We start from the raw sequence: 26,729 nt of genomic DNA, 5'->3' as shown, positions 1-26,729 counted from the left end.
TTGTAACCCAATCATTTATAGTAAATGTTTTGGGCTTCCATTCTCCATTTGCACTCTTGCTATACATGGTGCAAGAGTTTATGGAATGAGAAGGATGCCTTGTGGACACCATGTAAAAGAGAACGAGTATGCAGACAACGTGAAGAGAAAGAAACCTAAAGAGAGAGGTCAAGGAGACAAATTAAAAATACTACGAGTGCCAAGAACTTTGAAAATTCTCTTGATTTTCAAAATGTTCTTAATTAACTTAACTTTGTCATGTCTTTGTCAGAGGTTTTGCCAGCTTTCAATAGTTAACAGGGGCCGTTGGGACTACAAAAACTTGTCAGGGTTTGAAGATTTCGGCTAAATAGGAGGGGAGAACCACAAAATGGACTCTACTATCTCAAAAGCAAAGGAGACAAGAATACCATATTTTTGTCCACGTGGCAAAATCTCTTTGGCCCTTTCCTTAATTCACAAATTAACAAAAGTGCCGTTTTTAACATGTTTCGGCCCTAATGATCTCGTAGATCAATATCATCCTCCAACTTTTCCTCTTCTATACAATGAAGCAAGTAAAGTGATATAGTATTTTTAAAAAAGCAACATCTGGGGATTTTTACATCTCTTAGATAATCATCATCCTCCAAGTTTTCCTCTTTTATGTCATGAAGGAAGCAAGTATATACATGGAAGGAGATCAAAGCATGATGTGTGTGTGTGTGTGTGTGTGAAAATTGTGCTATGTTATCATCAAGTGTGATACTTAAAATAGAAGATACTCATGAGATTTCTCAAGTTTTTGTCATTGTAGGAAACATATGTGGTGACAACATATTAAAAGAATAATGGAAGGTTGTTGCAAGCTAGTTGCTTTAGTTACAAAAGGGTTGAAATAAAGGGCTATTGCATTATATCATACCAAGATATCATTGCATGCAAGCCACAACCAAATGGAAATTATCCTGAGAGGAGGACTTGAAGAAGGAGATATGATAATATGGACAAGAAACTCATTACTTTAATGTGTAGCCTACATGGCACTATTGTGGAAAGACTCCATCCATATCATGTCTCTTTACAATGAGCATGCCAACGATGCCAAACAAATTGATCAAATATGAATCAAGAAACATCTGCCATTTTTGTTTGAGCAATTGTGGATGTTTCCATGAGGACTTTGCTCGATACATTGCTCCTGTGACCATTGGGGTAAGAATGTGCAAAGGAGGAGAAAATTATCAGAGTAGATGTTCATCACATACACACACGTCTACACTCTAGCATAGAGAATGTGAGATTTGAGCCACCAGAATGGTGATTGAGGTAAAAAATTAGTACATTTCTATGAAATATGTAACATCCTTATGGAATGTTTTCTAATTGGTGCTTCTCAAGTGCATATTTGTTTTAATTAAATTCATGAAGTTAGTTGCATGTTCTTAGGGATGATTCATGAGTCTAGTCCTTGCTATGATCAATAGCTTGGGGCTTGAATCTTCATGGACGTTATGTCCCCCTCCAAATGCTTCATATGGTTGAGAAATATTAAATGGACTTCTTGGAGCTTCGAGAAACTCTTACCTAGACCATCTTGGACATTTGTGAGCTACCACATGTAGGGAGTTGTTTTCTTATCCCATGCTTCATACTTGACGAGTCTTCTTTGTGTTGTTTTTGAGGCATGTCTTATTCTATATGCAAGACTTAAGCATGTAGGGAGTTGTTTTCTTATCCCATGCTTGATACTTGGCAAATCTTCTTTGTGTTGTCTATGAGGCACATCTTATCTATATGCTAGAATTGAGCATATACATAAGCAAGGCAGAGATGAGAAATGGTATATAGATTCAGGGGCCTCTAATCATATAACAACCCACAAAGAATGGTTTGATGAGTTGGTTGCAAGTTCTCATGGATATGTCTGTATTGGGGATGATACTTAGCATGATATTCAACATACAGGTGTGGTCCCATTGGTTATGCCACCTAATGGCAAGAAAAATCTACATGATGTGCTTCATGTACCATCAATTACTAAAAATGTTTTATCAGTTGGAGAGATGGCAGAGCACAATCTACAAGTTAGATTCAATAAGGATGGATGCTTTATCAAGGAATATGGTAATGGCTCCAAATTGATTGCTAAAGGCAAAAGGGATGGCAAAATGTTTATGTTGGATGCATCTATTCTAGAGTTAAAGAAAGCCATGTTTGCCCATGATGATGGGATTGCACGGATGTTGAAATTTATCATAAATGTATTGGCCATGTAAATGTTCAGAAGCTAAAATCAATGCATCAAAAAGAGGTTGTACTTAGGTTACCTATGTTCAAATATGATGATCTTGGACATGTGTGCTCTGGTTGTCAGTTCGGAAAACAAGCAAGGTTTCCTTTTATGAGACATGTTGTTATAAGATTTGAGATACACGCTCAAATTTCATATATACTTAAAAGATATATGGTAAATATTATGCTAGCACAAAGAGAGAACATATGAGAGAAAAGAAAGATGTAGAAGGAGTTATATTATTGACAAGGAGTAGGCTCCTCCGTTACACATAAACCAATTTTTAACTTGTAGATCTTGGGAATAAGATCACAGTTCCTTGCATGGTATACAACTGGCTAACACTTACACAACTTGGAAGTTGGCACCTTTTGATCCTTCTTGAGTTTCTTCTTCTCTTGTACACAATATGTGTAGGGCTTTCCTCTTGGAGCTTGATTTTAGTAGAGCTTCTGTAGCACTTGCACCTTCTCTTCTCCTCTTGGAACTTAATTTTAGCAGAGCTTCTCTCCTCTTGGAACTTGATTTCAGCAGGGCTGCCACAACACTTGCACCTTCTCTCATTCTCTTGGATGCATGCAAAGTGATGCTTCCTTCACCTCCCCCACACCCAAGGAGAACCTCCTCTTTTATAGGCCTTTAAGAGCTTCTCTTCTTGGAGGGAGGCTTGAGTGCCAAGATTGGAAAGGTTAATCTTCATGCAAGATGTAGCTATTCCAGGAACTACTATGCCACACCAATTTTGAGATATCTGTCTGTGTGTTGTTCGTATGAAAAAACATTCAACACAAAATTTGTAGATCTCACTATTTTCGATAAGCTATGTAAGCTGTTTTTAGAGATCGGTTTTCTATCGCGAGATATTTAAAAAATGGATTTACCATTTCTATTTTTAAAAAATTAACTTTTTAAATTGTACTCTTAACTTCTGGTCCATGCAACCACCTTGAGGCATAGATAAAGAGGTTTCCTTAGATTGCATAGGGCCTCAACCTTAAGATTGACTTCCCATAAAAGCTTGTGTCATCTTAGACCTTCGAAATAGAAAATCACTTCTCTTCTCACTTCTAGAGGATCATGTCTTTTGTCTTTCCTAGTGAGAGAATTACCTCTCTCATTTTTCTTAATGAAAGAAAAGACCTTAAACCTTGACTTGTAAGGGGGAGGATGACCCTAAATGAATGCATGCTCATTCCATACAAGTAAACGTTCCCACGCATCCTGGATGCACACATAGATATATATATACAATGTTAATGCACTTTGTCTTCTTAGAACTCAATCCATCTTCATGTATGTGTAACTCCTTGGTTCTTGTGTACACTCTTACACTTGGGCAGACACTTTATTCCCCCTTCATAACTTGTACTGCATGTACCAGATATCCCCGTCACAGTGCTTTGATCACCCCATTAATCGATACACTAGGAATACTGGTCTCTAAATGGTCTCATGGCCATGCTAGATCATCATCAACACTTAAAGAAAAGTGAGACATTAATTTATTGACATAAATTTATTAAATAGAGAATGTGTAATAAGCAATCAATTTAGTGACATCCCTCTGGCTTCTAACAATTGACCTTAACTATAGAGGGGATACATAGTCCTTAAGAAGATCTGGAAAGTCCTGTAGTTCTCTCTCAGTTATAAATTGAGCGTCCAATGGAGAATAATTCTTTAACTTAACAAGATACTTCTGTAATACCTTACCTAACCTTAGAGTATTGTCCTAATGGTGTAAAATTCTTTCAAGCACAAGAAGCTCTTATGTTTCTTCTATCTGAGGTAAATCTTTCTTGATTGGTTCCATTGGAGGTTCTCCAATATAGGTATGTAGCAAACTTATATGGAAAGCATTATGAATGTTCCAATGACTTGGTAGATCCAAACAAAAAGTCACATCGTTTATCTTATCTGTGATCTTGAAAGGGCCATAATAGTGATTAGAAAGCTTAACCACTTTACCCTTTTGACCCTTCTACTTCTTTAAGCAAGCGTTCTCAAAATTAAGAAGAGCATATTGTCCCAATTTGAGATCTAACTTACGACGATGCTTATCAACTTCATGTTTATGCTTCTCTTGTGTCCTTTGGATAATATCCTTTACTTGAGTGAAAGTTGTATCAATGTCTCTAACAAAATCGTCTACTACAAAGATCTTATCCTTCGTAAGAATAATGGGTGGTAAATGAGGCTTACCATAGATGATCTCAAAGGGTGCCTTAGCAGTACTAGAGTGCATCGCATTATTGTATACAAACTCTACTAAAGGAAAATAATTTTCCCATTCTCTTTGATTATCTGAGACATAGGATTTCAAAAGGTCAAGAATAGTAGAATTAGCACTTTTACTCCACCCATCCATTTGAGGATGATAAAGGATGAAAACTTTAACTTTGTCCTGAGGTTCTCAAAGAGAACTTGCCAAAAGAGGTTGGTCATGCAGGGATCTCGATCACTTATAATGGACTTAGGTATGCCATGATGCTTGAAAATATGAGCAATGAATAGCTGAGCCATATGATTGGCTTTGATTGTCTTTTGCACAGGAATAAAGTGAGCTTGCTTACTAAATCTATCAATGATAGTCCAGATTGCATCATTTCCTACTTGTGTGCGAGAGGAAGCTCGATGATAAAGTCTATGGCTATTATTTCCCAAGGCTCATTGGGAATAGGTAATGGCTTCAGTAGACTAGGTGGTTTATGCTTGTCATACTTTACTTTTTGGCATATCTTATACTCGCGGATATATCTTTCAATGTCAGCTCTAAGAGTGGGCCAAAAGAAATATATTTTCAATGCTTGAGTAGTGGGTAGAATACCCCTATGTCCAGCATATGGAGATGCATATGCTTCATCCATTACCTTATGTTGCAACGTAAATGCTACACAAATTGCTTGATGATGATACAAATAACCATCTCGAATCGAATATGGTGTAATCGACTGGCCTGCACTAAGCTAATCCCGTATGGTTGGGAAGTCGAACTTAGTTGCATACATTTTGGGTAAATCCATGAACTCGTTATGGTAAACAATTGTGATTGCATTCACTCGAGGTCTCCGTGATAGAGCATATGCTACCTCATTCTTAGTTCTAGATGTGTGAAGGATTTAAAAATGAACCATAGAAAAGAATTTAGCCCAATGCATCTGTTTCTCTGAGAGCTTCTTTTGAGTGAGGAAGTATCTTAGACTTTGGTGATCTGTTTTAATAGCAAAATTTACGCCAATTAAATAGTGTTTCCATACTTGAAGAGTATGTATCACTGCCATAAGCTCTTTCTCATATACTGGAGCATGTAACTCATGGTCCTTGAGGTGTCAACTCTCAAATGCTACTACATGATGCTGTTGGTTAAACACAGCTCCAATGAAATCCCCAGAAGCATCGCAGTGAACTTCAAAAGGTTTTTGAAGTTCTGGAATTATGAGAACTAGTTCTTGAGTCACAAGAAACTTAATTCTTTCAAAGGCTTGTAGTTGCCTTGATCCCCAGCGAAAAGGCATTCGCTTCTTAATAAGGTCATGTAGAGGAGATGCAACATATGCAAAACCTCATATGAACCTCCTCTAGTATGAACATAGGCCCAAGAAACTTCTAACTTCATGTAGAGAAGTAGATGTAGGTCATTCAACAATGGCTTGAATATTCTAAGAATCCATTTTCACCAAATTGTGAGAAACAATATGGCCCAAGTAATGAATTTTCAAAAGGAAAATTTCACTCTTCTTAGTATTGACCTGTAGTCTATGCTTGCAAAGCTCATGAAAAACAATAAATATATGTTTTCTATACTCTTCTTTAGACCGTGAAAATATTAGAATGTCATCAAAGAAGACACTTGTGAACTTTGATTGAGGTCTAAAAATTCTCTCCATCATTCGATTGAATGTGGGGGGTGCATTAGTCAAACCAAATGGCATTACTAAGAACTCGTATAGTCCAAATGTTGTATGAAAAGCTATCTTATGAACATCTTCAAGTGCTATCCATATCTGGTGATAGCCACTCTTGAGATCAATGCAACTAAAGAAACTAGCCCCTTGCAACTTATCCAAGATATCATCTATCCTTGGGATAGGAAAACAATTCTTGATTGTGATCTTGTTCAAAGATCTGTAGTCTATGCACATACAAAAAGAACCATCTTTCTTTTGAACAAGTAAGATTGGAGAGCAGTATGGAGAAGAGCTAAGTTGAACTAACCATTTTTCCAACAGTTCGTTTACTTGTTTTATGATCTCCTCGCTGACTTGCACTTACTTGGTAAGGTAGTTGGTTAGGTGGTGAACTGCCTGGGATGAGATCAATTGTGTGATCTTCCGGGCGCTTAGGAGGTAACTATCCTGGGAGTGAATCACTAAAACAATCTTCATATTGTTTAACAAAATCATGTTGGGGGCTTGATCAATTAAAGAGAGGGGTTCTTTTAAAGTGTAAGACTTAGAAGCATTAGTTGGTATTGTGTGTTCATTACAGGCATCAAGTGCCCTTGAATCATTAGTTTCTTTTGACCCTCTCACAAAAATCATGTACGCAGAAATAGCTTTCTTCATTTCTTTAGAAATGCTAACATGACTAACCATTGGCACAGACCAATCTCTAGCATCAGCAATGCATACTATGTTCCAACCCTTGAATTGAAATGCAAGGATCTTCTTAATAAAATCGGGAAGAGGTCTAATCTTGTAATGCCAAGGCATGCCTAAGATAACATCACAGTTACCTATGGGTGCAAGTAGAAAAGATTCTTGGTCGCGGCAATCTCGAAGTCTAAGATTCAACTTCCCTTGAATAGGAGTAGAATTGGTTGTAAGTTCTTTAAATGTTGAACATGATCCAATTGGTTTTTCTAATCGATCCGGTGGAATTTGTAGCCTTTTAATAGTATTTGCTAACACAAAATCATCTATGGCCTGGATCAAAGAGTATCAAAACTTGTTGATTGTTGAGTGTTCCCCAATCCTTTAAGAGTTATCTTTTCTTCTCATTTGAATGAGTGTTAGCTTGCATATCCAGAATAGAATTTGAGGATGGCGGAGGAGGATTTTTCACCACATTTTATTCCTTCCTTTTGTGAGGACAATTAGGCTTCATATGCCCTAACTCACCACAAAGAAAGCACTGTCCTTCCTCTTTGTAATTTTGTATCTTAGAGGGTGAGAGATACTTGCGCTTCTTCTTGTTACCCTCTGGCTTTAAATATTGGTCATGGGAAAAGGTAGGTCTACTTTGATTAGTCATGTCTCTTGGTTGATCATAGAGCTGCTCTTGTCTATCTCTATAAGAACTCATCTCCAACTTTTGAGATGTACTAGATGTATGCAAACTTTCAGCTACGATGGCACACTTCATCATGCGAGATAAGGTTTCATGTGGATAAACCTTCATGGTTCTCTGTAAATGAGGGAGTAGGCCAGATTCAAACATCCTTTTCTTCTCTTCATCACTGATCTCCATGAAAGGAGTAACCTTGAGAAGAGTAGACCAAAAATTGTCCACATAACTAGTGACCTTTTCATGCTCTTTTTGGTCTAGCTAATCCCACTCCTTCTTGACATCATTCTCAAAATTAGGATGCAAAAACTGAGCGTAAAACTTCTTAAACCTTTCCCAAGTCGTAGGGTTCCTTCCCTCCAAAATGAGAGTCAACCACCAATTGCTATCGGTGTCTTTCAAGTGCATGCCTACATGCATGAGCTTGGGCTTTTCTAAGAAATTACCATGAAAAAAAGCAACTTCAAATTTCTTGACAAAGTCTAATGCCTTAGCAGAATCTCTCTTACGGGAGAGTGAGTCAAACTTTATGTTCTTATCCCTAGACTTGAAAGTCTTAGTCTTCTTAAGCTTGCTCCTCTTATGGTTCCTCTTTGTCTGTTTGCAGATATTGTACAAGACTTGGAACCAAGAGAGTAGGAACTAGAAGTTGATGAGGAGGAGGAGGAACTTAAGTAATCAGGGGAGTAGTTGGTTGCTAAGGGAGATGACTTCCTCCTTGTCCGCCTCACTCAAGGTGAGGTCTTTTTACTCTTCTTAACCTGAGACTCCTTCCTCCTTCTAGAAAGCTTCTCAACAATTGGATGCTTTGCATCTTCACCATCAATTGGTGCAATGGTGTTTTCTCCCCCAATATCACCATCTTTTGGAGGATTCGGTCCTTCATAAGTAGCTTCTTCCCTTGCCCTTAAGTTGTCAATCAATTGACATACTTCAGGAATCTCCAACAAGCTATGGTACTCTATTAATTGAGCCTATAATTGCTCACTTGTAGGTGCTTCATCAATTTCCATCTTTATCTTCTTCTTGCAAGGATCACCTTTACATTGAGAAAAGCAAAGAGACCTGCTTTGATACCCCTGTTATAAGATCCGAGATACACGTTTAACTTTGTTATATACTTTTAAAAGATATATGGTAAATATTATGCTGGCACAAAGAGAGAACATATGAGAGAAAAGAAAGATGTAGAGAGAAAGAGAGAGATTGAGAGATTGACAACACACTAGGGACTAGAAGATCAGCCAGTCCCCCCCTTGTGGAGTTATATTATTGACAAGAAGCAAGCTCCTCTGTTAAATGTAAACCAGTTCTTAACTTGTAGATCTTGGGAACAAGATCACAGTTCCTTGCACAGTATACAACCGGCTAACACTTGCACAACTTGGAAGTTGGTACCTTTTGATCCTTCTTGAGACTCTCCTTCTCTTCTAGACAATATGTGTAGGGCTTTCCTCTTGGAGCTTGATTTCAACAGAGCTTCCGCAGAACTTGCACCTTCTCTCCTTCTCTTGGAACTTGATTTCAATAGGGCTTCTACAACACTTGCACATTCTCTCCTCCTCTTGGATGCATGCAACGTTATGCTTTCTTCACCTCCCCCACACCCAAGGAGAGCCTCCTCTTTTATAGGCTTTCAAGAGCTTCTCTTCTTAGAGAGAGGCTTAACAAGATTGGGACGATTGATCTTTATGCAAGATGTGGCTGTTCTAGGAACTACTATGTAGCACCAATTTCAAGATATTTGTCTATGAGTTGTTCGTATGGAAAAACGTCAAACACAAAAGTTGTAGATCTCATTGTTTCTGATAAGCTTTGTGGGCTGTTTTTAGAGATTAGCTTTCTATCACGAGATATTTTAAAAATGGATTCACGATGTCTATTTAAAAAGAAAAATAGCTTTTTAAATTGTCCTCTTAACTTGTGGTCCATACAACCCACCTTGAGCCATACATAAGGAGAGTTTATTAGATTGCCTTGGGCCTCACCCTTAAGATTGAGTTCCCATAAAAGCTTGTGTCATCTTAGAATTTAGAAAGAGAAAATCACTTCTCTCCTCACTTTGAGAAGAGGATCATGTCTCTTGTTTTTCTTAGTGAGAGAGTTATCTCTCTCGTCTTTCTTAATGAAAGAAACGGCCTTAAACCTTGACTTGTAAGGGAGAGGATGACCCCAAATGAATGCAATGCTCATTGCACACAAGTAAACGTTCCCAGGCATCCCCGGATGCACACGTAGATACATATACACAATGCTAATACACTTCCTTTTCTTAGAACTCAATCCATCTTCATTTATGTGTAACTCCTTGGTTCTTGTGTACACTCTTACACTTGCTAGACATTTCCTTCCCCCTTCATAACTTGTACTGCATGTACTAGATATCCTAGTCACAGTGCATTGATCACCCCATCAAGTGATACACTAGGAATATTGGTCTCTAAATGGTCTCATGGCCATGCTAGATCATCATCAACACTTAAAGAAAAGTGAGCCATTAATTTATTGACATAAATTTATTAAATAGAGAATGTGTAATAAGAAATCAATTAAGTGACACATGTCAGGAACAATTCTCATCCATTGTAGTTAGTACACTCAGATGTATGGGGTCCATCTCATAATGCTTCTTTCGGTGGTGCTCGATATAATGTCTCTTTCATTGATGATTTCAACAAATACACATGGTTGTACATTATGAAATACAAATATGAGGTGTTTGATGCTTTTAAAGACTTCAAAACGTATGCTCAAAATGAGCTAGGCTGTTATATCTCATGTTTAAGATTAGATGGAGGTAGAGAATATGTATCCAAAGAGTTTGATAGGTATCTTACCAAATATGGTATAAAAAGACAGATTACTTGCAGTTATATACCACAACAAAATGGTGTAGCAAAGAGGAAAAATCTTGTGCTTATAGAATCGGCAAGGGTAATGCTTGATGAAAAGAGTTTGCTAAATGCTTATTGGGCTAAAGCAATGGTTACTACTGTCTATGTGTTGAATAGAACTCCTATAGTCAGGATTCATGATGTAACTCCCTATGAGAAGATGTATGAGCACAAGTTTGACATTAGGCATCTTAAGGTGTTTGGCTACATTGCTTACGTGCATGTTTCTAATGAAAAGAGGAAGAAATTGGATCCAAAAGTTGTCAAGAGTGTTTTTCTAGGTGATGCACAAGATATGAAGGCTTACAAATGTTATGTACCGTATCCACTCATGATACCTTGATCAACAGAGATGTAGTTTTTGACAAGCTGGCTTCATGGTATTGTAATTCTATTGCAGTGGTTTTTTATGGATCAACCACCACTACTAATGTTGAAAATTCTTCTTCAGCGGCGACAAGTACTTCTATAAGTGGTTCTATAGGTGATGCTTCATCTACGGTTAGTCCTTGGATAAGATGACTGTGTAATCATACTCCTACATTGTAACGTGTCCACCTGTTCGCTTGCAAGACACATCTTAGCAGCCCATCGGGAAGAGAGTCTAGAAAGCGCTACCCTGCACTCCCACGGAATATCATGGGGTTTGCGATCTAGGTCTTCCTGAGTCTGCCACGAAGCGGAAGCTTTCCGGCCGTTCCCACTTAGGACCGACCTGAATCAGGGTTCTCCTAAAGGTCAAATTCCTAGAACGGCAACTAGCGTCGAACCCCAGGTGAACTACTTTACGCAAAAACGTCAGGGTCGAAGCGGATTCATGCTGCTCTTGGTTCAAGGAGAATGGTAAATGAGAGGGATGCAAAGCTCGACCTCTCTGCCCATAAGGCAATATAGTCCCATTGTGTTCCCCTAAAACATCATAAATCGGGATTCTAGTAACCTAGACTCTAGATCAACGTTCCTTACTGTCCATTTCCTTCGAGAAAAGTTTATGCACTAAGTTTCGAGAAACATTGTGGGGGGTCGAGTATTCCATGGCATAACCCTATCAATGCCCAAGATTCGTATATCTTATACCGAATATTCTAACTTGTTGTAGCTAGAGAGATTGGTGGCATACCCTCTCCTTGGTTTTTGATTTAGTGGGATGTGCTTGCTTGCTTGCTGCTCAATGCCACTTGGAATCCTAACATTCCAATTGCTTTATCTCTAGTTACATGCATCAATCAATCTCTACCAAGAGTCTCTTGCTTAGGGCCAAAGGCCGAGCATTGGAATGTGACTTTACTTGTTTGATGGTGTTCACCTTGGGTTGTGGGCATCCCCTCCAATCATCAAAATGTCATGAATGTCTTTTTGGATGGAGTTTTTGCCCTTTATAGGCATATTATAAGTCTTTGACCTGGTTCACTGAGCTCTTTGTGGACCAATTAGCAAGGTTTGAGCAATATGTAAAAGCAAAGTTGAAAAGTGGTTTACAAGAAATTAAGCCATAGAAGGCCTTTATTGAATTTGCAAAGCCAAGTGAATCACATTAGAAAGTAACTCCTTGAACTTGTGTGATGGCTATTGCTATTGCCCTAAATTGTGGCGTGATGTGGTTTAAATTTACCAAGGAGCTTTGAATGCGCCGAGTCAGAGATGGGGGAGCCTACATTTCTTTTAAAAGGCTCTCCCCTTCCCTCGACCCCCTCCCCACCCTCGGAGAGAACACAAGCTATACATTGTGTTAAATCATGAGATGGCATTGGACTCGGAGGGAATGGTGGGAGGGGGATGACACATATGCAACTCCATCTTCCCTTAGCTCTCCACATGTTTGAGAGTTCCATGAGGAATGCATGCATGCTTGCTCTCTCTTCCACATTTTCATAAATTTCTTTGCTCTAAGCGTGATTTTGTTTTCAACCGCTCCCAACTCCTACGTTTTCTCCCAGACACTACTGCAATTACTACTCGATGTTTCTTTGAGATCTTTGAGATGTTCGCAAGTGTGGTCCAATCCCTTGCAGACGATCACGTCTGCATGGAAACAGACCCTTGGTATCTACCTACATCTCAATACGGTAGACTTGCCAATTATGCGAGTGAAACTGCATGTGTGGATTGCAGGCTGCAGTTGGGGTTTGTGTCGCTGACGTCTAGTACGTATGCTGGGCTGTCATTCCTCCCTCTGATGCATATCAGCACACGCGGGCTCGAACACCCGATACCAAAGCTTTCTTATCGGGAGTCCTCGTCCTGGTCCCTGGAGATACACACACACACACACACACTCTCTCTCTCTCTCTCTATCTCTGCAGCGTTAGTGAGATAGAGTGGCCACTGGGTACTATACATCAGGGCTTTGTGCAGCGTTACATCTTTGCTTGTTGCCCATCTTTTCGTAGCTTATGTCTTGACTCTTCACACATTGATATTCGCTCATCACGCAATATAAATCCAGAAACAACAAAAGAAACCTGCAAACCCTTCTTATATCCCTCCCTCTCTCTCTCTCTCTCTCTCTCTCTCTCTCTCTCTCTCATTATCTACTGATCGGTCCCTTGCACAGTCATGTTCGCTCATCACGCAATATACATCTAAAAGCAACAAAGGAAACGAGACGCTTCTTGTGTCCCGCCGCCCTCCCCTGCGTCCCCCCCCCTCTCTCTATCTCTCTCTCTCTCTCTCTCTCTCTCTCTAATTATCTACTCTGTCCCTTACTGCTGCCACTACTACCACCGGTGCAGAGTCACCCTCTTGCCATTGCCAATATATTCTCTTCCTGTTGCCCTGCCTTTCATTGTCTTTCTTTCTCTCTCTTTTGTGACCGTGGGATCTCTTTTGCTGCATGTACGCAATTGATCAGGTCTGCCTTCCAGCCCACCTCTATCATTCCATATCCAGTACTCTCTCTCTCTCTCCCTCTCCGTTCACCCTTTTCTCTCGAGTACCGTCTCTCTCACAGAGAGTCTCTCTCCCCTCATCCTTTTCTCCTCTCCTCAGTACTCTCTTTCTCTCCGCTCACCCTTTCCTCTTTATTTCAGCAACTTGCAGAAAGAAGGTGCCGGTGAAGCGAGCCAACGACTTCTCGGCAGAAAAACACACACACACACTCTCTCTCTCTCTCTCTCTCTCTCTCTCTCTCTCAAGCGCACGCCTGCCATCATTCTCCATCTCTTTTTCGTAAGGTCAGGTTGAAAGATAAACGGAAAGAAGTTCAAAGAACCTAAGTCCCCATCATCTTTCTCGCTCTCTCTCTGTCTCTCTCTCTCTCCCTGAAGCTGCAGGTTCAAGTACATCCAGAACTCTGGATCATCCAATCGGATGTACTCATGAGTACTTCACTGCAGCAATGTCTCTCTGGCGGGATCTCAACCTTGTCACGCGCACAGGCATCTCTCAGGCGCAGCTACCTAGGATAAGTACTCGCTCCCTCACCTCCATTACCAAAACCGATGTGCTTTTGCAATGACATCAAACAAACAAGATTTACCCACCAGCAACCGGCCACAGCTGCTTATTCCCCCTGCTGAATTCCGTTCCACTATGGCAGCTGTATGTCGAGCAAGCACGATGGCACGGATGGTGATACATTAATCTCTGTACTCGACCCATACCAAGATCCGCTTTGAGATTAGGTCTTCCCCAATTATTCACGCTTTCCATTCATATCGATGCGCACCCGTATCAGAATGTCTTCCTGCAAAAGTAGCTATAGCAACCATACCGCATATAACAATCGTCCTATGGGTTTTAAAGAGTGGCTCAAACCGCACAACGATCCCAAGCAAGCAGCTGCAACTACGGCTGCAATGACGACCGCTCATCATATTCAGCAACTGCCATTCGCCATACCCTACATTAACCTGGCAGATAGCTGCGCTCAGGGGACACAGATTGCTGCAGCCACTTATTCTTCTTCTCGTGCCCCTTACGCCCGATCCCGTGTGATTCCACTTCACATCTACAACCTACAGAGCTATGCTGATCAGGTGCGGCCTATTGATCATCAGAGCCCGACAAATGTTGATCAAATTAGAGGTCAGATTGGTCACGGCGAAAAATTAGAGTTTGTTCCGGAAAGATGCGAGTCTCCCCCTATCCTAGAAGCTCTTCCGCTACTGAATCTTATTAGCCCGGCCAGACGCTCGGAATCAGCTGCTGCTGCAATAGACGAGGAACACTCTTCAACGACACCTCTTCTGCCCCATGAATATGATCATGACCAGCCACGAAAAAGGCCCAGCTATTCTAGTACCAGTACAGCAGGTAATGCCGCGGAGGAGGAGACTGGGGAAAGCGTCACCGTGACTTTGAAGATTGGCCTGCCTGATCACAATCTCACTACCGATCATCGTCATGATTCCCATAAGCATGCCGCAGCTGATATTGAATGCCGGCTGCAGGAGGCAGCTGATGCTACACCTACTGCTGGTGTCACAGTTGTCGAAGCAGATGATCTTGCAATAATTAGTCGCCCAGCAGCAGGGGGAGTGCACAGAGGTGCGGAGCAGTTCTTACACTCATTCGCCGACGGGACTGCCATCAATATTCCTTACAAAGACATCATCACCATAGCCAACATGAATGATGCTGGACGGGTTGCAGGGAGGGTGTTGGCAGAAGGGCAGTACTGGATCCCAACGCCCGCGCAGATCCTCATCGGCCCAACTCAGTTTGCGTGCCCGGTTTGTGGGAAGATATTCAACCGCTACAACAATATGCAGGTAGCAGAGATTTTTAATTCTGATGCATGCTTCGCTCCTTGTTCTCCCAGGATTACACGTAGGAAGTCTTTTGTATGGGTATGCGACTGTTATAGAAAACTAATTATCTAGAGATAGGGGATGCAAGAGCAGTTTTGATGCACATGACAGCCCATAATTTCATCGATGAAGCTCGGTACCTGTTTGAAAAGTGAAGTCTGAACTATCCATAAATTATAAGATACATGAATTATATTGGGTAATGTGTATGCGATGTTGTAGACATACAATGGCGATGATGTGAGGGCTTAGCTGATGAGAACAATTATAATGGTGTAGGCTAATATTGATGGATCTACATGATGGAATGACGCAGATGCACATGTGGGGGCATGGGTCGCAGTATAGGCGGGGGCCGGAGTCACTGAGGCTGCAGCAAGGGTCAGGGAGCAGAAGTAATGGGAACAATAGCGTGCAGCTGATGAGGCTGCCATGCTACTGCTGCGCGGCGGGGTGCAGGAACAACATCGGGCACCCCAGGTCGCGGCCCTTGAAGGATTTCCGGACGCTGCAGACGCACTACAAGCGCAAGCACGGGGCCAAGCCCTTCGCCTGCCGCAAGTGCGGCAAGCCCTTCGCGGTACGCGGCGACTGGCGCACCCACGAGAAGAACTGCGGCAAGCTCTGGTTCTGTTCCTGCGGCTCCGACTTCAAGCATAAGCGCTCCCTCAAGGACCATGTGCGGGCCTTCGGCCGCGAGCACGTGCCCATAAGCCCGCCGGAGCAGCAGCTCAATCATGTCATCCCTAGTAATGCTGTCATCGCATCCGCGACAACTATAGTCGACACAACAGCTAGCAACAATGCTCTCGCTGCGAACCCCCTTCATCATCATCCTCGTCGCAGCCGCAACACCATCAGCCGCCCCGCCTCCTCCGATTTTACCGCCATTGATGCTCCCAAAGCTGATCATATCCTCCCGGCCGATCCCTTCCCAGTTTCTGCTGCTCGCTCTTACACCTCCAGCTCCTTTCATGCACCTCCTCCTCCTACTTATAAGCAGCCCGTGGCGGCCTACGGCCTCCGCCATGATGTGCATCAGCTCCAGCAGCATCATCACTACCATGATCGTGTCGATGGTGATGACCACGCTCGCTGCGTTGACTACGCAGACGACACCGACCTCGACGACCATGTCACCCCTGAAGACGAAGAATGCGGCTCTGTCGGATCTCATCATGTCATCAACCATGATAGTTAAATAAGAATGTGGTCGTGTCCCATGTCACGAATCGGTTTGCACCTCTGGTTTGGTTTCTACTTCATCATCCTTGGTTTTGCCGTACTGTCAATTCCCGAACTGCCCTAAATTTTCAGCAGCTCGTATGTATACGTAACCCGCCATACCTTTGCTTCAAGCTTGTTTACCTATTGTATGCTGTGTCTAGTTGGAAAAGATTAAACCAACCATACACCCTGTAAGCCTCCATACCTTTGCTTGTTTTCTTCTTTTCCAACCATTTCAAGCAACACTCTATCCTCCTGTGATATTATTCATGTTCCCATTGATACTAATCGTTCATACACCGATGGCCGATACAAGGAGCATTTTCCAAGAAAAATTCAACTGATCAATACTAGTACATAAAATTCATAGCATTATTGTCATGACAACAATATCATAATGATGTCTATCTTATAATTATTTAACATGTGGTTTCTATCACCCTGTTGCGAATATAACTGCACTTCAAAGTACTTTGTGTATTGCCTTCCTAGAGTTTCAACATATCAACAAACTTGGAAAAACAACTAAGTTAACAATCTTTCGTATGGTATCTTCTTTCCCCCAACTTGGGATGGCAATTGAGGCTGCTACAGTTTTACACCTAAAGTACAACTGCCATGGCATGGGATACAGACGCTAGAAACGGAATCTGGATGCATAACAATGTCTCTTACTGAGCTGAAGGTTGCCGCTACTGTTTTAATGTTTTGTTCATGCACAGTAGTTTCACGAACATGGAGGCCTCTAAGATTGTTGTCTGGAAGCTAGACAATATGGTTGGCAATGGAGCGGTTATACATGTGACAGAAAGACTGCATTGGAGACTAGACAAATCAATTCCAGGTACAAACTGTTTTATACATATACATATTCAAATTTGAAAAGCATGCTGACGTATTAGTTCAACCTCAAATAACCTTGATCTTCTGATTAATGTTGCATGTCCTTGTTCTTCTCTTTGTGTCGCTCCGCGGTCGCGAGGCTCTCTATAAGGCGTCGTCATCCTCATCAACAGCATGATCCGCAGGCATAACTTCTGCTGGTGTCCTGGTGGAAGGAGATGATTATGTAATTATAAGCGTTTGCATGCCGGGTACTGAAAATCGTATAGAGACGTGGTGCAGCTGACCCTACGGCCATCAATTCTTGCAAAGGTATCCTCACAATACCCAAGTACAGTAATGATCATGAAGATAGTGCAGGGAAGTTCTTGTTGTTCTTGTTATTATTTTCTTTGAGGAAAGCGCGCAGTAATGTAAGTATTAGGAAGTCAAAAACGTTACAAGGAATAGCTGATCAATTAGTAACTGGCTACGAGTATTAACGAGTACAAAACTTCAGACATGAATAGATATCGAATGTATTAAAAGAATAACTGGGTTACATCATCCTTGTGACATTGTCTTGTATTGTTTTCGTAGGTTTATCCACATTAGCCATAATCACAGAAGCTAGTCTGGTTGACAATTCATTAAAAGAGACTTATTGACTTACGTAGTTTGGCTAATGGTGCATGTACTAAGAACCATTGACTTTTAAAGGTGATATCTGGCTACAATGGTTCTCCTAGAGATGATTAAATTCCAGCCTTACATCTAGGCTCCCATATTGCTTTGAGTGGGAAACTAATGATAGGCTTGAAATCATATTCCATAGTTGGTTTGTTAAACTCATGCAACCCACAAAAACATCCTTTTGTTATAGCTAGATCTTCTCCAATAACTTTGCAATGACTAAGAAAATGTTGCCAAATGAGGTGAGAGAAGCAACCATCCTAAAAAAGGTGCCTAGTTGTCTTTGTCTCTCCATACCTTTAGTAGACTGCATTCCTCTTATGTTGAGTTTGTCTCCTATAAGAAGGGGGCTAGTTAGAATGCACCATGGAAAAACCCAATCCTTAAGTGGGAGACACATTTTCCAATTGTTTGCAATGGCTTTCGCCAACTTAGGTGCTTTAATGAGATTTGCCCAATTCCTCAATAGTTGATTGCTTCGGACTTCATGTTTCTCTAAGATCTTCCTCATTACACTATTCTAGAGTATTAAGATGGCACATTTCTTTTTGTATTTCTAGAATGGCAGTAAAGGGCCCATGGATCAATTTCTCTCCAACAATTTTTTGAAGCCTCTCAAGTTTTGCAAAAGCACCTCATAACCTACTTGGTATGTCCAAGACAAATCTTTGCATTCCTTGGTATCTTCAAATCTGAGAAACTCATCTTCATTGTAAGTCTACCATAGAACTTTTGAGTGGCCCAATTTGCTAATAAAAATTCCTATGCAATCAAAAACTTTGGCAATGGGAGAAGAGAAGGCCCATGACTAGAATACATTAACTTGCTTCTCAATTTTGTGTAACAAGCGGGATACATGGGAACTAGGGGTTAGATACCCAGTCACACTAATCAACATATATAAGGGGTAAGAGTCCCAGTTTATGGCACCCAATTATTGTCAAGAACTTACTCTTCACCTTCATCTTCAATTTCCATGGCTTCCTCCCTCCTTTCTCCCCTCTTTCCTATCTTTCTCACTCCTCTTCTGGTCTTTCTTTCTCTTTGTCCTTCTCTCATTCTCTCTCTTGAGCTCATTCTCCTCTCTCCTCTTAGCTTCATTCATTATAAGTGGTATCAAAGCATTAGGCTTTGATCCTTTTCTTCTTTCCTCTTTCTCCATCTAGTCCCTTTTCAAATCTGAAACCCTAGTTACTCAAGTCATAGTTAGATGTACATTTGGAAGGACCACAGTTAGTTTCAACTTTTTGGAGCAAGCATGAGCTATGGCTAGAGATTCAGACATATGTAGAGGTAAAATGGCTAACTTAGTACGTTGTCACTTCTTCTTATGAAAAATTTAGGGGTTCCATGACCAAAGTTCGCTTGCATCTCATGCTAATTGCTCAATAAAAATATATGCTATATATACTGTGACTAAGGAAAAAGACTAATGTCAAGCCAAAAGAGATGTGACCCTTCCCCACCACTTAAGATCTTGAGGGGGTGCACAATGTGGCCCAAGGGAAACTTTTTCCATCTCCCAGTAATCTTGAGCCTGATACTTCTATGTAGTTGCAGGTACCCCTTCCATGGTCACCACTACTCTCGATGAAATAACCCCTTTTGGACACCCTTTTAGTGCTTATGGTACACCCATGTATAACACTTGAGATATATGCAGTCAAAAGAGATGTATGGCATTCAGCTCTATTCATGTGGTGATGAGAGAGCAAATAGACATATAAATGTACTTGGGATTAGGACTAGTACGCCTAGGATGTTGTTTATGATGATGCTCAAGCCCCTTAGCCTATGAGCCATCCATATGATGTTTATGATGAAGCAATTGAGAAAATGACCCTTTGAAACTCTAGGACTCAATAACCCCTAGAGTAGCTCACCACTCTTGTAGCTTAGTTAGCCACCACTCAATCCCAAGAAAAGGAAAATTAATCCAAGTGTGAGTCTTGACCACCTCCACCACTGGAGCCACTATATGGTCGAGAAGGTATTCTTGGATCCAAGGGTATTCCCCCTTCTACCTATGTAGTCGAGGAACCCTTGCATGCTCATGATGAGCCTCTATTGAGTTCCCCCATCACCCATGTAGCCAACCCTCTAGTAAGACCCTCACTCACCATTGGTAGAGGCTTCCCTACTCTCCCTTGAAGCCCCAATGGAATTTATATAGCTCGGTTCCATCATGGACCCTATGGTATTAATAGCTAGTATGGTAATAATGAGCAACCTGGCTATGATGGACAATAAGGGATACATGGGAAACATTGTATGTATAGACATCAAGGTTTACATGGGCACTAAGGCCCTCATGACCTCCATGACAAGATCCTTCTCACTAAGTACAATAGGCAATCTCCCTCACCATCAGACTTGGAAGAATGGATATCCAAATTAGAGTCATACTTCAATATCTACCCCTGCATAGATGATCAAAAATTTATATTTGCTTCTCTCCACTTGGAAGGATTTGCCCACACATGGTATTGCTATATTAATCAAGACAATCATTAGTTTATTAATTGGCAAGACTTTAAAATGCATATGGTTCAAGTATAGAGTGGTTTGCAAGACGATGGTACACTCTTGACCAATGTAATCTCACTATATGAGAATACACCAATTATTTTATGAGCTTGACCATGTATTTGGGGAGCATTAGTGATGATGTCAAATTGCGTAAGTACATCGATGGGTTGGAACAAAGCCTATCAGTGGATGTCATGGCTCAAAATCCTAGTATACTATTTGATGCTATTGAATTGGATGAAAGAAATGCAAGAAAGTACCATCATAATGAGAGTTTTCAATAAAGTTATGGATATCCCCACACTCCATTCCGGTTAGCTCCATATGGGGATGGTTTTAGAGGCAATTCCACGCCTAATAGCAATCCTAAAATGCCCACTTCCCCCTTCCATGCTAAAAGAAAACAATGCACTTTCAGGATAACATTTGGTTCTAATGTGCTGCTGAGAGTAAATATGTTGAAAATAGACACTCCACTATATCACCCTCCAATGACTCAAGTGGCCAAAGGTTCATTTCCCTTGATGTTGTGAAGGAACAGAAGGAAAATTACGTATGTTTTAAATGTGCGGATAAGTACACTATCGACCATACCTCCAAGTGCCCTTACATGATAACCAAGGTCAAAGTTCATAGCATGTATGTAATGGAAGATTGGCACAATGATGAGGATGACTTACTTGTTGAAAATGAGGAGCATGTTGAGGAAGTGTACCACAAGCACTTCTATGACCCAAAGGATGGGTTCCCCTTTGACCTAGATGGTTGCACATCCCATATGCTTGATTTGACATCGCATTTGACTACCACCTCCCTCTCCTCCATCTCCTTGGATGCTTGGATGGGTTCTGGGAGCCCCAACACCCTATGTATTCAAGCCATTATTCATGGGAAGCATATACTCATCTTTATGGGATAGCGGTAGTACTCATAGTTGTCAATAAATCAGCTATTGATTGATTGCATTGCACCCGTCTATAGAATTACAACACCCTCTGAAAGTTCAAGTAGCAAATGACAAGGAAGAAATCAACACGTATGTATGTTCCACAGTCCCCCTATTTTTGGTTGCTAAGAATTATGTGGCATTGGTTGACCTAATTGCATCAAACATCAACCCCATTGATGTTATCTTGAGTTGTGATTGGCTAAAACAATTGGAAAATTTTGGTATGGACTTTTCTCAGATCTACATGGAGTTTTTGATTCATGGACAACTCATTTGCTTAGAGGGAGTTTATGATAATAATGATTCTCACTACAGCAAAGCAACTCAAATGGAAGTTTAAGAAATGCTCAAAGATATTTCACTTGCACTTGAATAAGGAAAATTCAAATAAGCTTTCCAAAGCATCTAAGAATTCAACCCTATAGGCCTTACTTCGGAGTATAGTGATTTATTTTAGATGCTTACAACCCTTCTCCTTAAGAGGCAAGTGGACCACCCACTTGATTTAGAGCCCCATTTCAAGCTAGTGAACAAGTCACCTTCTAGACTCTCCAAGTGTGAACTTGAAGAGGTTGCAAAGCAAGTCAAGGAGTTACTTGAGATGGTTTTATTGAGCCAAGTTCTTTCCCTTATACATCCCTCCTCCTATTAGTTAAGAGGAAAGATGGCTCTTTTTGCATGTGCATCTACTAGATAGACTTGAATAAAATCACTGTGAAGATTCGCTATCCCATCCCACAGATTGATGACTTCTTGTATGAGTTGAAAGGATCATGCTTTTTCACTAAGATTGATTTGCGCTCTGGCTACCATCAGATATGTTATGAGGGAGGGTGATGAGATCAAAAAAACTTTCAAGGCTGATCGTTGGCTTTATCATTCTCTAGTGATGTCTTTTGGATTGACTAACACTTGCACCACATTTTAGAGTCTCATAAATAAATTCTTCACACTATAAGATACAAGCCTTATACCGACGTTCAAAGCAATGAAAATGTTCATTAAAAAAATTACCCTCGTTGTCTCTAAACACGTCAATATTAGCGATGCCATAGAACCGTCGCTATTTGCATCACATAATAGCGACGCATGCAGTAAATTTGCGATGCTAATAGCAACGATTACAAAGAAAATAAAAATTGTGTTAGGGCAGTGCTGTACAAAAGAGTTATAGTAAGGTATACAATGGTCATCAAAATGAAGGCAAAGTGTACTTAAATACACAACTAGACTGATACATAAAATAGATACAAGATCCCTTAATGAAAGCGCTTATGGAATCATGGTAAGATACAAAGGATGATAATAATATAGTGCATAGAAAATGCCTACATAAATCATAGGACCAAAAAAGAAGAGGATGTGCACTCCACGGATCCAAGTGTAAGCTATAGATCCTTGCTATCAAAAAGCTCATCCTGCCGTGCAAAGGAGCATTGAACAGACTCTACAAAAAAAGAAATAACTACATATCAATCCATCATACAATAATAAATTTTATTTAAAATTAGTAACTACGGACAAGAAAGATGAGTGACTTATTGGGCTGTCATGTGCATACAATCTATCGATCAATGTAGTGAGACTGTGTCTCTCTACATATCGAGTCTGCCAGTGGGATTGGGGTTTGTAATGGAGTACTGCAAAGAAAAAAAATATAACTGTTAGAAATACGATTGTAAGCACAAGCGATATTGCAAAAAAAATAAGCGAGAAGAGCAAAAGGAAAACTTACACAAGTCCTCTAGATAAGTCCTGTGGCTGCCACTCCCAAAATGATGGACCACTCCTACCTTCAATCATGCCCTCACTACCTCGCGCTGCTATCTCCAACGTCCTGGAGAATCTATAGCCTCCCCTCTGAGTTGACGTGCGAGTCATTTGTATCTAGCCACTCGAGCTTTGAGGTCCTACTCTTAATTGCCTTATGTGCGTCTGATAGTTTGTGTGACATGATGCACACATACACTCCATCATTCAGCATGTGGAGAATCTATCTACTATGATGGGTACCACAAACTCCTCATGCAAGGATATTACTATGTAATCCTTGCTCCCCTCCGGTACGTTCTTCCAATGATCCAAGACATTGCGAGAAAAACCTTGTTGGTATAACTCTCTCATACGAGCCATCACCCTTCTCCCCTCATCATTCATGATAATAGCTATTGTCCTATCATCTATAAGGTATCCAAACCTCTCTGGGGTATGTCTAAGATGTATCCTCTTCCACCTGCCAACCACGCTCTTGGGCATATCTAAGAGACCCTGTACATCTAGTGTACCCATGGGGGTGGTATCTCTCGGAGTAGCACCCATAGGGGTGCCACTTGCGAACAACTGAGCAAAAGCTGGAGTGATTGGAGTAGACGTCCCCATAGGTGTGACAAATCCCATAGGTGGCACAAATCTAGCCAAATGATAAGGCCAAGATATTGCGTCAGTACCTCCACAACAACCACCTAGCCATACTCTCTTAAACGTGCACAAGAGTGAGGAGTAGCACCTATATCTCGAGTTGACCATGGATTCACCATATCCACATCTCTACAACATTCCCCAGAACTACTCTCTCCATCCGCAAATCTGAGTGTCAACCTCATCTATTCAAAACCGATGCATCAACGTGTGTTGAAGTAGATCAAAGATAACGGTTTGATGGTATCCAAGACAGCTCTTGGTCAGCCATATCTCTGAATCGAGCCATCTGATCTAGAGACTTACACGTGAAGATCTCCTGTAGCTCCTTGTCACTCATCCCTTGACTCATCGTGCTGTCCAAATATCCATAAAGGTCACATGCACATACAAAAATTGATGTTAGCATAATCAATATAAAGATTCAAGCAAAGCACAATAATATAACTCTTAAAAAATTGATCTTTTTTTAAATGTATATTCTAGAGTACCCTTATAAGCGATTCATCAATAAATGGAGTAGGTGGATGCTCCAAGCATGACATAGCCTATGGTCCCATGTCAATCTCCTGACACAATTCCGCATACACTAGAAGGTCAATAGAAAGGTTACCACAAAAGGATGAGTCCACATCATTCTCAAAGAATTCTTGGCCTTCTGTCTTTCCGTCATTGTTACTCGATTCTACCTCTACATGCTCCAAGCTTTGGGAGGCCTCTACCCCTTGCAATATCGAACCCTCTATCTGCATATTGTCCTCATCTATGCTAGAAATATTTCTTTCATTATATACTCTCGCACTTCGGGGAGATGAAGATATAACATATCACCATTGAGGTTGTCGGGGGTTTGGATAGAAAATTACCTATTCAAAATCACATACAAGAGAGATTTAACCTTTGTGGCATATACCATGTCGTAATAAAAGTTTAAAAACATGAATTCATGCACATATTCACAATGGGCTGGTAATACAAACGTATCACGCAAATCCGTCCATCTTTTTGCGGAATCTATTTCGAGAAATCTAGATGGACCTTGTCGAACAGTTGCCCCGGCTCCTTCCAGTACCACTTTGAACCACTGCACATCGAATATAATCATGGAGAAGCTACGGTAATCCACCGTGATAATACTTTGTAAGTTCCCAAAATGCTCCATCTCTTCTACAACGCTCTTTGGATCAATGGCTCGCCGTCAGCTCTCTTGCTCGAACTTTGCCATGACACCATAATCTGTTTTAGAATACATTTTGTCAATACGCTCCATGCAAAAATGTTGTCTACACAACCATGCCGCAGTGTATAGTTTGTATTGTAGATTCAAATGGTTAATTAGTTGTCACATACAAAATCTAGATACGACAGCTTATAAAACATGTGGTCACCTTTGGAGTGCATCTCCTTGAGAATTCCCACTCCTTAGTAGAGACCTCCACCCCTTCGCGAGAGGCTGTGATCAAAGCTCCATGCAACCATCGCATAGACATAAACTGTGTCATCTCCGCTATGCCCTCGGGATATTGAATCGATCGGTGGTGTGTAATACACCAAAATTTGGATCACGCTTCTTCCCGATCTTTCTTGGATTGCTTGTACCTAGCAAGCCACGTCTCCATGGAGGCATTGTGCAACATACAAAATGATTCACTTTCTCCTCCATTACATCATCCACTCTCTTTTCTGCCCTGTTTCCAACCACCACATCTCGGATAAGTTTATCATCCTCCTTCAGTGACCATAGTATACTGTTGTTTGAATCCACCATTGATAGTCATCGTGAGATATGCATTAATGCCTCAGACACCAACCAGCCTTCAGTCATGCTACCTTCTGGCCTAGCTCGTTGTCGCACAAAGACTTTCAGGGTTTTCATGAAGCGCTCCAACCAGAACACCAGGAGGTGGGTTTATATCATGAGCATGCTAGTGGGTAGATACTTCTCAAAGAGACAGACCGTCGTCTCAACTAATCCCTGCCTTGCAGATTCAATAGAGGATGTCCTGATCTCCTTCTGTGAGATCCATTGCACTAAATTTGGAAACTTATAAATCGTCCTACATATTTCTGGAGTGAGCATTATGCGATTGCGATCGGTAGTACAAACTGCCACAAATGAAAAAGCATTACAAACAACCATTACACTCCAAATAGAAAAATACACAGCCACTTACAAACCATTCGTAGTACAAACCTGATATATCTTATGCCAATCATAGGATTTTAGCCCTGGTAATTGATCATCTTTAGAAAATGTGGATTTGAGATAATGCATCATACCTGTCGAATCTGATAATATGCTTCACAAAGTGCTCTTAGTTAGTGAGCAAAACCCAGGGAGCATGAGGCAGTTTCAAGTGACCATCAACACAAAGCGCTTCCATGTTTCCTATCTCCTTTAAATCCATTCCTACTCCTGTAGTTTCTCTCTTTCTTCTGATCTGGTCCCATAGTAAGCTGCTCACATTCTTGAAAATATTCATGGGATCTAGTAAGTGGTTGATCTGTAAGAGGGTACAATATGACAACTCATTGAAAACAGAGAATCGTCGCATTCCGTTTGGATGCGACTCCGCATGGACCATTTTTAGCTCATACTAGCCTTGGGCATTCATTCCTGCTAAAGGTCATCAAAGAAAACCTTTCCTCAGTTCATGTCTCTCCGACAAGAAACCGACGTATCCTTCATATACAATCTTCTTCATGGTTCGTGACCTTCGAGAGTGTAACTATGGCCCACATACTAGACATGCATGATAACTTGAGGTAACGAGACCTGTCCTAACACCTCTATTTAGTGAACACAAACTTGAACGAGTTATGATAGATATGACCAACAAGAACGAAAGCCTACTTACCTAAGCACTCCTCGAATCTCGGAAATT

The 26,729-nt window shown here is 40.9% G+C and overlaps 1 protein-coding gene across 1 annotated transcript; it reads left to right on the top strand.

The window, feature by feature from the left end:
* The first annotated feature begins 13,436 nt into the window (after window positions 1-13,436).
* On the top strand, window positions 13,437-16,781 carry LOC148014292 (uncharacterized). Its single transcript, XM_087667272.1, has 2 exons — window positions 13,437-15,167; window positions 15,523-16,781. The coding sequence occupies exons 1-2, from the start codon at window positions 14,115-14,117 to the stop codon at window positions 16,405-16,407; spliced, it is 1,938 nt and encodes a 645-aa protein (XP_087523398.1). The 5' UTR covers window positions 13,437-14,114; the 3' UTR covers window positions 16,408-16,781.
* The last annotated feature ends 9,948 nt before the right edge of the window (window positions 16,782-26,729 follow it).

This window comes from Lygodium microphyllum, chromosome 25 (genome assembly GCF_053477565.2).
Source record: "Lygodium microphyllum isolate KBCC chromosome 25, Lygodium_microphyllum_v1.1.10, whole genome shotgun sequence".
NCBI lineage: Eukaryota > Viridiplantae > Streptophyta > Polypodiopsida > Schizaeales > Lygodiaceae > Lygodium > Lygodium microphyllum.
This window is presented reverse-complemented; position numbering and strand designations above follow the sequence as displayed.

What these genes read in the sequence shown, in the direction of transcription:
- LOC148014292 (XM_087667272.1), top strand. Translation starts at nt 14,115, where the DNA reads ATGCGCACCCGTATCAGAATGTCTTCCTGCAAAAGTAGCTATAGCAAC. An exon ending in ACCGCTACAACAATATGCAG is followed by an intron (nt 15,168 to 15,522) that starts GTAGCAGAGATT and finishes GGAATGACGCAG; the next exon opens with ATGCACATGTGGGGGCATGG.